The 11,050-nt window shown below is 54.9% G+C and overlaps 2 protein-coding genes across 2 annotated transcripts; one reads left to right on the top strand and one right to left on the bottom strand.

Annotated features, from left to right (window-relative positions):
* Positions 1 to 857: 857 nt before the first annotated feature.
* SOX14 (SRY-box transcription factor 14) lies at positions 858 to 2,118 on the bottom strand. The gene has a single exon (XM_071437038.1). It carries the CDS (start codon positions 1,805 to 1,807, stop codon positions 1,085 to 1,087), a length of 723 nt encoding a protein of 240 aa, XP_071293139.1. The 5' UTR covers positions 1,808 to 2,118; the 3' UTR covers positions 858 to 1,084.
* An 8,126-nt stretch (positions 2,119 to 10,244) lies between these two features.
* LOC139594723 (putative per-hexamer repeat protein 5) lies at positions 10,245 to 10,604 on the top strand. The gene has a single exon (XM_071437079.1). It carries the CDS (start codon positions 10,245 to 10,247, stop codon positions 10,602 to 10,604), a length of 360 nt encoding a protein of 119 aa, XP_071293180.1.
* The last annotated feature ends 446 nt before the right edge of the window (positions 10,605 to 11,050 follow it).

The following is an 11,050-nucleotide window of genomic DNA, read 5'->3' as shown; positions in this document are numbered from 1 at the left end:
GTCCCCGGTGTGGGACGCGGGGCTGCGTCCCCGCACTCACAGCACGCACTTGCCTCGTTTGATGACAGATTGTCTTTATTCAAAACGTCTTTGTTCAACAAATGAAAAGGTTTAACGAGGTAAAATCCTGCCGGATACATCTTAGTTTCTGTTTCTTCTTGCCCAAGACATTGTGAAAACATTTTTAAATTGCCATCGGTTTTTTATTCTGTTTTTCGTTATTAGTAGTAGTAGTATTAATTTTTTTACAATTCTACTGCCTGACTTCATACCTGACGCTCTGTCTAAAGTAAACTTAGATCTAGTCTCACTGGATCACACAAATTTAAGGACTATCTGTTTTAAATTAAGCAAACACTATCATAGGTTTTAAATATAAATGTTTCTCCCCGGTTTTTTTTTCTTTTTTTTTTCTTTTTTAACTTTGAAGAGCCTTTTTTTTTCTGACATGAAAAGCAATTTTACCTAGTAGTACGTGGTGGCAAAATATATATATATTTATATATAACACAGCTGATCTCGTTTTTCAATGTGCAAAAGGAAAAACAACCAGGAAAAAAAAATAAAATCAGAGTAAGACCGGGACTTCCCAAAGTCAAGTCCAAGTGACATGAGACCCTGGAGAACTCATAGACATTAAGAGAATAAATAAAAATCGAAACCGCCTCTCTCTTTTCCTTTTTTTTTTTTTTTTTTTTTTTTGTCTTTTTCTCTTTTCCTCCCCGCTTTGTCCCGAAAGGGCAGTTCAAGGTTCGCTTTTCTTTTCTGGTTTTTAAACACATTTACAACTCTTACAAGTGCCGGGCTCCTATCTGCCCCCGCGATTGCAGATCCCCCCCGAGCCCGGGGCCAGCTCTCGTGGCGAGCTTTTAGGCGAGAGCATCTCCGAGGCAGCGTCCGCGTCTGTCCCGGCCCGGCGGCGGGCGGCAGAGTCCTGGTTCGGGTGGCCTTTTTTTGCTCCTGCAGCTTTTATGTACATGCACACACGGAGGAATCCCAGTTCCAGCTGCCGGCCGGGGCGGGGGGCACACGCACGCACACACACACGCGCCTGTGGGGGTGCGGGTGGGTCGGTGGGTGGGTGTTACATGGCAGTCGCGTGTGCTGAAGAATAGGGGTCTATCCCAGTCTTGGTCATGCCTGGGAATAATATGTAGGCAACTGGAGGTTGCAAACTGGAAGCCGACCAAGCGGTACAGTTACATGGCACGACATAGCCCGGGTTAGTTGGCGAGGGGTGAGTGTGGGTGTGTTGGCTGGGGCAGCTCAAGCTGCCGAACGCCCCGTTCTGGTATCCCAAGGTGGAGGCGTAGGGCAGGGTGCTGGTGGCTAAGGTGTGAGGAACCTCAGTCATCTTCTGAATGGCGCTGGAGCTGAACTGGCTGGGGTCAAGTAAGGAGTAAGGTGCTGAGGTGGGGGGCAGGAAAGCCCTGGCCTTCTCCGGGGAGCTCAGCAGCGAGTCAGTGGCCCCCACGGGAAGCCCGGCGGCCTTTAAGGGATCTGTTTCCCCGAGGTAAGGCAAAGGGAAGACATACCTGTCCTTTTTCAGCAGGTTCTTGGGCTTGCGCCGGGGCCGGTACTTGTAGTCGGGATGCTCCTTCATGTGCTGCGCCCGCAGCCGCTTGGCCTCGTCGATGTACGGGCGCTTCTCCGCCTCGGAGAGCAACTTCCACTCCGCGCCCAGCCGCTTGCTAATCTCCGAGTTGTGCATTTTGGGGTTCTCCTGGGCCATCTTGCGCCGTTGGCCGCGGGACCACACCATGAAGGCGTTCATGGGGCGCTTGATGTGGTCGCTGGGCTTGGACATGCTTCGGCCGGGCGGCTCTGCGGGCGGGCGGGCGGCTCTGCGGGGCGCGGCGCGGCGGCTGCGGGCGCCGGACGGCGGCGGCACGACGAGGAAGAGGAGGAGGAGGAGGAGGAGGAGGAACGGCGGGAGAAGGCCGGAGGAGCCGGAGGAGCGGCAGGAGCGGGCTCAGCTGATCATCACAGGTCCTCCGCCAAGGCCGTCCCCGGCGGGAGCCGTGCCGGGGCGGGGCGCGGAGCGGGGCGCGGAGCGGAGGCCCGCGGGGCCCGGCGGGCACTAGGCGGGCGGGGAGCCGCCGGGCGCAGCACCGGGCCGGCGGTGGGGACGCGGGGCGGTGCGGGGCAGTTCAAAGGCGCGGGGCTGCGGCGGGCAGGCTGACATAGCGGCAGGGCGGTCACAGTGCGGCCGGGCGCCCAATCAGCGCGGAGGGGGCCCGCTTAAAAAGAGAGGGAGAGAGGAAGGGCGAGAGGAAGAGGAGGGGAGGGGACAGAGGAGGGAGGAGGAGGAGGAAGGAAGGAGGGGACAGAAGGAACCCCCCCCCCCCCCCCGCACCCCCCCCCCCCGCCTTCTAACACGAGGATTAAAAGGAAAGCTTTTGTGAGTTGCTGCGCTACTAGCAGCTGTGGAGGAAGGGGGAAGGAGAAGGGGGTCGTCCCCATCTTCCTCATCCTCCCCCATCCCTGGGATGCGCGGAGCGGGGCCGGTCCCGGCGCCCTCCAGGCTCCGCCGCCGCCGCCGTCGGGGCTGCGAGCGCTGCGCTCCGCCGTGCGCCCGCCGCTGTCCGCTTCCCCCGCCGCTGCCCCCGCCTTCCCCGCGCTCCCGGCCGCTCTCTCGCTCCCCCAGCCCCCGCCTTCCCCGCTCCGCAGCCCCGCTTAACCCCGGGAGCCGGCCCGCGTCCCGGCTTGCTTTGAATAATTGCCTGCCTCCCGCGAAACGCCCGTGGGGAAAATATTTATTAAATGGAAACAATTGTCCCGGCTCCCGGGGGGACCGCGTTTGTTCCGGGCTTATTGGTTTTTAGCACCTGCTTTGGTTAACAAACCTGCACCGAAAAAGCCCCCCCGGGCCGCCCCCTGCCCCCGCCCGCCCGCGTCCGACAGCGAGCGGGGACAGAAACGAGATGTCGGGGGGGGCTCCCGGTACGGGCTGGGGGCGCCCGGCCCGCCCCCTCCGGGGTCCCCCCGCTCCTCTCCGCCCGAAACTTCGCCTCCTGCCCGAGGGGAGCCGCCGCCGCGGCCGCTCCGTGCCGGGCCGCAGCTCCCGGGGGGCTCTCGGCTCCCCCACCCCGTCCAAATAATAATATTAATAATAATAATAGAATAAACCCCCTTCGCCCTTATTTCTTCCTTCTTCGCAATAAATGACTTTAATTTCCCGGCAGAGCCCTGTGCGTGCGGAGCCGGGGAGGAGGAGAAGGAAGATGAGGAGGAAGAAGAAGAAAGGGGCCAAGGATGTGGAGTCCGCTCACCTGGACGGGGCCGGCAGCGCCCGAAGCTTTGGCTCTGCTGCCGCCGGCTCCGTCCCAGAGGCTTTTTTCGTTGCGCCCAGAAATGCGCCGCGAATTTCCCAGCCCGCACCAGGACCCCCTTGCCCCGGGCGGGATCCTCCCGCTACGGCACCGCTTCTTCCCCAGGGAAATTTGTCCCCATCCCAGGGTGGGATCCCCCGAGCTCCTCCCCACCCTCAGCATCGCCGATGTTCGTAGGGGACCCGCAAACAATAAAAGGTGGGTGCAGGCGGCCCCTTCCTGCAGCTGTCCCCACAGGGTCACCTGCGACGGGGCCCGTTCTCGGGGACCTCCGTGCCACGGCGGGACGGTCGCCACGGGCAGGGACCGGGGTGCCCGAGCGCTGCTCGTCCCGACAGGCACCCGCGGGCTCGGCCGTGGCTGTGCTAGGGGTGACACGCGTGGAAACTTCTTTTTTACCCCACTTTTTCCGTGGAAACAGAGCTATCGGCAGCCGCAGCTGCCGCGCTCAGCATCCGCGGGGGAAAGCGCCTGGAGCCGCTGCCCCTTCCTCAGCACCGCGTGCCTTCCCCTCCGACGGTAAAAACACAAAACTCCCTTGGCTTTTATTGTTTCTTTTCAAATTCTTCGAAGGAGGGGGAGAAATTGTATCACTCGTCATCCCTCGGCAAGATTAAACGAGAGGAGCCGGGCGTCGTTGTCAAAAATCCGGGTAGCAAATGGTTCGGGAGGGAGCTATGGCTCGCAGGCTCTGCCTGCTCCCGAAAAGTCTTTCCAATCAGTTAATGCTGCTTCGCAATATTAATGATAAAAAATCGGCAGCCCGGCTGTCATTGGCTGCTGCCTCGCCGTGCTGCAGCACACACGCTCCAGCAGCTCGGGGCATTTCGGGCTCCGGTTTGTTCATTTACATCCCATAAGTGCCCTCGCTTTAAAAAAAAAAAAAAAAAATAGGAAAAGAAAGATTTCCTTCGAGATTCCAACGCTTCCATCCTTAAATACTTAAATACGTCCATTTCCCCCCTACATCCTTTGTCCTGGAAGGGTATCTATTGCGGTTGTACAGCCCCCCGGGGTTGGATTTTATAAACTTTGTACCCTTTTTGGGGTTTTGGGTTTTTTTTTCCTTTGGGGAGGGCAGCAATTTGCAGGGCGGTGACTGAAATAAATTTCTCCTCACCAGCTTGTTTAGACACCAAAACTAATGGTGCGATTATTATTCCTGAATGATATCATGGTAATGCAGAGAGATAAGAATGGCCTGATAGGGAAACATTAAAATTATATTCTTGGAGATAGTTCATTTGGAGGAACTTTAAATTAGATGAGATCATGTAGCCCGAGATCCAGTATCAGCATAAATAGAGCTGTATTTCTGCCTTCAGCCTCCTCCTCCTCCTCCCGGGAATCACGGTCGGGCTTGCAACTGCCAAAAGTGAGAGGTGAAGAGCACCTAGAATTTGAAAATACCCCCGATCCAAACTTTATTTAGGAAATAATGGATCTTTAAATAACTTTATTATTTTTGTGCTTCAGGCACCAGAAAAGGGAGGGGGTTTTAAATTGATTTTTAATTGGAGGAAGCGCGTTTTGGAAAGACTTCCAGGTTTCTGGGGCTTTTCAGAGGCACTGAGGATGCAGGTCCTGCTTGCTGCTCTGTGGGACCTGGTGAGATTCCCACCACCAGGAATGCTTTTTCCAAATACCCAGAATTAGCTCAGTGCACAGGCATTGCCAGGGATGATTTTATTCCTGCTTTTCCCCTCATATTTGGTTATTTTACATGCAAGTGCACACATACATTTCATTATGCATGTGCCACATATTAAAAAAGACCCTTTTAATCACATGCCATCAAATAATATTTTCTGGGAGAGATATATGGAAAATATATGCACAGAGCAGCTCATCTGGGCAGCAGCACTGATGTGTTCACAGATACTGTGCAGAACAGACTGGATACTTACAGGTTATTCTTTCTGCATCTTTACAGTGTTTCTTGCTCAATTTCACCCCCCCAGCCCTGAAAAAGGCATTTATTCAACTCCAGCTATGGACAGTTACAGGGATGCAGCCTCCTGCATGGAGAGATTTAATGGAGCAGGTCACTGCCCTGTGCAGCCCCGACAAAAGAGGGGAGCAGTGATGGATGTGGCAGATTGGATCATCCCACGAGCTGCTTGCTCACACTACCCAACAAGAGATGCTCCCTGGCAAGGCACCACCTTCCTGGAGAATAACTTGCTTCAAAACTAAAGATTCCCCCCAGGTTAGGACCTGAGGCAGAAGTTTACAGCCCTTTCCAAACTTAATTTTTGTTCTGCACGTTTTACCCGTGTGTGATTCCCATCCCACCCTTTCCTTTAGCACAGTGCTCTGTGTGTTTAGCTCCCGTTCCTCACAGGTGATCTGTCCACTGCCCTTTTGCAGCACCATTTATATTTGTGGCTTGCTGCTAACGAGGAAGGTGATGGATTTTTGCAGGGATTTCCCTCCTGGCTTGGGCTCCCTGCGGGTGACAATCCTGAGGTGTGGCAGTCACCCTGGGGAGCCACCAGTGCTGTGATACCTGTGCCCTGCTGCCTCTGTGGGCAAGTCCAGTGCTCCTCACTGGGGTGAAGGTCCTGATCAGTGAGCCAGTGCAATTTTATGACAGAAAAAATATGCCTCACACTATAGCAGCCTTCCCAGAGCACCAAATTCAGCATAGTTATGGAATTAGAGAATCACAGAATGGTTTGAGCTGGAAGGAACCTTTAAAGGTCATCAACTCCAAGCACTTTTCAATGAGCTGGGACACTTTCCACTAGAGCAGGTTGCTCAGAGCCCCATCCAACTTGAATGTTCCCAGGAATGGGGTGTCCAGCACCTTTCTGGGCCACCTGTGCCAGGGCCTCACTGCCCTCATTGTGAAAATCTCCTTCCCTCTGTCTCTCTGACTCCTCCAGCTCTCTGTGTGTGGCTGTGTGGAAGTGCTGCAGGGAGCAGTGAGAGTGCAGCCAGGCCAGCAGCCTCCTGGGGTGGCATTGTGAGGACACCACGCTGTGGCAGAGAGCACCAAAACTGCCCCCATGGAATCAGGCAGCAGCTTGGACTCCGTGGAATCCACAAAGGTGCCATCCTGCTGGGGACTCCTGAGGCACTGCCACCACTGTGCCATCTCCTAAGGCCTTCCCTCAGCAACTTCAGCAGTTAAACAATGAGTGGCTGAAGAGCTGTTCATCCTTCCCAGGGTGAGAAATGCCTGGTGGAAACCCACTGGCATTCCCCTCCCCTGCTGCAGAACCCCAGGGGTGCATCAGCCCACCTGCCCAGGGAAGGGTCCCTGCAGACACCCCTTGGATTTTGCTTTCCCTGCAGCAGCAGCAGCAGCAGCAGGAGGAGGCAGAGCTGATGATTCTCTGCAGTAAATAAGTGTATTCACTGTGGCCATGGGTAAACCTGGGGGCTTGACACGGCATTGACTCCCCAGATATTGTATGGCCAGGGAGCCTCAGTCATTGTCAGCAGCATGAAGGGAAGGATAAAGGACCTGAGCTCAGGAGTGCAGAGCAGGCTTGTAAGCAGAGGCAGTATCTTTTATTAGACCAACTGATACAGTCAGAAAAAAAAATCCCAGACAGGTTTTCAGGCACATGAGCTCTGAAATAGAAGCAACAACTTTCAAGAAAAGTGCCAAGGCTGAACTGTTTATCTCCCACACTTCCCCACCTCCACTCCTGGAGGGGCTGACAGCTTCATTGCCATGATCCAGCCATCCTCCCTGGGCTGGGATGGAGCTGTGGGATAGGATTGCTCCCTGTGATCCAGGCATCCTCCCTGGGCTGGGATGGAGCTGTGCAATGGAATTGCTCCCTGTGATCCAGGCATCCTCCCTGGGCTGGGATGGAGCTGTGGGATGGGATTGCTCCCTGTGATCCAGCCATCCTCCCTGGGCTGGGATGGAGCTGTGGAATGGGATTGCTCCCTGTGATCCATCTTCACTTCCTGGGCTGGGATGGAGCTGTGGAATGGGATTGCTCCCTGTGATCCAGGCATCCTCCCTGGGCTGGGATGGAGCTCTGCAGTGGGATTGTTCCCTGTGATCCAGGTGCCCTCCTTGGGCTGGGATGGAGTTCTGCAATAGGATTGCTCCCTGTGATCCATCTTCACTTCCTGGGCTGGGATGGAGCTGTGCAATAGGTTTCCTCCCTGTGATCCAGGCATCCCCCCTGGGCTGGGATGGAGCTGTGGAATGGGATTGCTCCCTCTGATCCATCTTCCCTCCCTGGGCTAGGATGGAGCTCTGGAATGAGATTGCTCCCAGCCATGCATCAGGCATGAAGAAACACAGGTCCAAAGCTGGAAGAAAAGCCTCTGGCAAAGAAGGGAAGTGACCTGCAGGGTTTGGTGTGTCAGGTGAGCTCTGGAGCAGCTTTTTTCTGTATGGCTGACAGGAAAGAAGCCTGTGGAAAGAATGTGCTGCTCAGGCAGACATGACCAACTCCATGTTCTGCAAACAGAGGAGACACCTAAAATATGGTCTTGTGTTTCTAACACAGATAACACAAGCAGTGGAGATCGGGCCATGATGTGGATGTACAGAGGAAAATACTCATTCTAGTGATATGTGTGCTCTCAACACCAGTTCAAAGGCTCAGGGTTCCTGCAAATCTGTGTCTTGTCCCCAAGTAGCACATTTTGTGTTTGAATATCTGAACAAGACCAATGATGTTTAAAAGCAGCCACCACTGACATCCCTGAGGGTCACGGTGCCAGAGCTTCAGAACCATCTGTTGCTTTAGTGAAGTGTGGGTAAATTAATGTCCACTCCATTTATTTTGGATCTGTCAGCATCACAGACAAGGCAGAGGAGGATTTTTCTGTCCAAGCTGCCCTGCTTGGTCAGTGTATCCCCTCTTGTGAACATCTGCCCTCTCAAACACAGCCAGGCCCTCAGCACAGGGCCTCAAGCTTCCCACCTAAATGAACCAAACCATACAAGAGGCAAAAAGTTTCTTCCCTACTCTTCTTACAGACCCTGATGTGGCAGAAAAAACCCTGTGAGGAGGCAGCACCTGACACCCATCAAAGAGCTGATTTATCCTACTGGAAAGTCTCCAGACCTCTCCTCACTACTCCTACAACTCATTGCTCTCAGGGTGAAGTTCCAGGGGTGGGTTGGAGTATTTTAAGCACTGAAGACCATTCTTTCCCCATGACACATTCCTGGGATAATGGGAATGCTGGGAATTCCCAGGACCACCAATGGCTGCCTGCCATCATCCTGGAGAAGTCATTTGTCACAAGGTCCAAAATGATCTGGAAAACCTCCAGATTTTTAAATCCAGCTAGGACATAAGCATGTTGTTCAGGTCCTGGATTGCTGGAGAAGAACCACAGCTGTACGAGATTCTCCAGCAGGCAAGAGGTGCTCCATGGCAATAAGAGACAAGCAGAAGTGACAGATGCTCTTCTGCCTCACTCCTGATTCCCTCCAAAGCCTGAGCAGAGCACGGCGAACGTTCCGGTGCTGGTGCAGAACCAAGCCTGTGTGGCAAGCACAGCTTTGGGCTGAACTGGTGAAACCAGGCCTGAGCAGCCACTCAGTGCTGCTGTTCTGTGAAAACTCAGCTCTGCCACTGACCTCACTGAGTGAGCCAGCTCTGGGAAAACACAGGGCACAGACCCACCCAGGCAGGCTGAAAAGGCAGCGGCTTCCATCCAAACGCTGCCTCACAGGAGCCCAGATGCCTCTGAGATGTCTTTTGTTCCTTGCCAGAGGTTTGTGGTGGCATCTTGGAGCAAAGCTCCTCTGCTGGCTCATCCCCAGCCTGGGAACTGCCCTCAGAGGCTCAGCAGAACAGAGCACCCCGAGCAGGGAAGGTGTCCACACGCTGCACGTAGGCTTTGTGCAGAGCTGCTGCTTGCTCTGAGCTGTCAAAGGCCCTGGCAGAGATCAGGGCCTGGTGGGGAGGCAGCACTGGGTCCCCAGGAGGGAGGGGAAGAGCCCCCAGTGTCCTGTGCAGGCCATTCCTCAGAGAAGCAGCAGGGCTGTGGTCTCCAGCCATGCAAAGGTGCCCAGCACCCTCCTTGGGCATGGGAGTGACCTCCTGCCCAGCAACACTGGGAAACCAGGCTGGAGAGCCAGGAGAGAGGGAAACTTCACACTCCAAAAAATGAGTCACCCAGGGGGATGGAGGCAGCAAACGTTAGGGTGAAGTAGTCCCAAATCCTTCCAGGCATTTGGAGATCCCCTTTGGTGGGGGTTGCAGCTTGGCTGAGATCCACCAACCCCGCTGCAGGACTGGCATGAGGGCTGGGAGCAGAGCTGCTCCAGCTTGGAGCTTCCACAGGAATTCCTGGTTTGTGCTGGACATGCCCTCTCCTGCCCTCCCCAGCCTGGTCCTGCTCATTCCACCACAGCATCCCTGACTCAGGGCCCTTCTTTCCTGGCAAAGAGATCCCTCCCTCCCTCCACAGGAAACTTTGGGGGAAGTTTCAGGAGCGAACTTTGGGGGATGGTACAGATTGTATGATCATGGCTTGAGGAAATTATTATATTTTTAATTGAATTTTGTGTGCTATGCACAGATACTACAGTAGTGGGCCCTTTATCAATTGTTAACACGAATACTAATGAATACTAATGCTAATCATTTGTTTCTGGAAACAAATACAAAGATATTTGATGGGAGAGGGGAAAAAAAAAAAAGAAAAAAAAAACCTCTCTGAATTTTAACACCAGAAATAATGAAATGCATTTTGGGCCGGCGGTGGCAGAAGACAAAACCCCACAGTTTCAATGTGGTGACGCTAAACGTGAGATACTGGCACGAACCACTCCGAAAACCACTCAAGGAACAACTCAACTCCAACAACCTTGGCCCAAAACTGCAGCAGAACCACGTGAGGGCAAACACTGCAGGGCACAGCCACAGCTGCTCCTCGGAACCTGTGGGGACTGGGACGGGCACCGGGATGGGCACCGGGATGGGCACCAGGACGGGCACCAGGACGGGCACCGGGGTGGGCACCGGGACGGGCACCGGGGTGGGCACCGGGATGGGCACCAGGACGGGCACCGGGGTGGGCACCGGGACGGGCACCGGGATGGGCACCGGGACGGGCACCAGGACGGGCACCGGGATGGGCACCGGGATGGGCACCGGGACGGGCACCGGGATGGGCACCAGGATGGGCACCGGGATGGGCACCGGGACGGGCACCGGGACGGGCACCGGGATGCCCACGGAGTGCGAGGCGGCCGCCCGTTCTTTATCCCCCGCTCTGATTTACAAGGCGCCCATCTCCCTCCAGCAGCTGCTGGTGCTTTACGAGGCTTGCAGATGAAAGCCAACTCTATTTCCACCCACCCAGCCCAAACGGGAAGGCGCGCTCAGTAACCCTTTCCTAACCCTGGAGCCAGGGATTCTGCGGGGAGCAATTTAGCCGGCAGGAGATTCCAGGAAGGGCAATTAATGAAAGGCTTGGATGAAGCTTGTCTTGTATCTCGTTCCAAACACGGCCATAGAGGTTTGCACTGGGGCGGGGGAGGCAAACGTTAAAGGCAGGGCCTGCTCTGGAGCACACCCAGTCTGCAGCACCTGCAAATTTCTCCCCCGGGATAAATAACTGAGGTATCTCCGTCACTCGGGGCTGTTCAAATTATTCATAGCAAATAAATTACCAGGTGTATTTAGTCTGTTGTCGTCCCCCCCCCCCCCACCTTTTCCTACCCGCTCATGAATCACTTGGAAATAGATTCTGATTTCTGCTAGTGTGTCTATTAGTCATGA

The sequence above is a fragment of the Agelaius tricolor genome, unplaced genomic scaffold (genome assembly GCF_023055355.1).
Source record: "Agelaius tricolor isolate 1412-34295 unplaced genomic scaffold, bAgeTri1.0.p SCAF_12, whole genome shotgun sequence".
NCBI classification, from domain to species: domain Eukaryota; kingdom Metazoa; phylum Chordata; class Aves; order Passeriformes; family Icteridae; genus Agelaius; species Agelaius tricolor.
Note: the sequence above shows the minus strand (reverse complement) of the source record. Positions and strands in the feature narration are given on the sequence as shown.

What these genes read in the sequence shown, in the direction of transcription:
- LOC139594723 (XM_071437079.1), top strand. Translation starts at nt 10,245, where the DNA reads ATGGGCACCAGGACGGGCACCAGGACGGGCACCGGGGTGGGCACCGGG.
- SOX14 (XM_071437038.1), bottom strand. Translation starts at nt 1,807, where the DNA reads ATGTCCAAGCCCAGCGACCACATCAAGCGCCCCATGAACGCCTTCATG.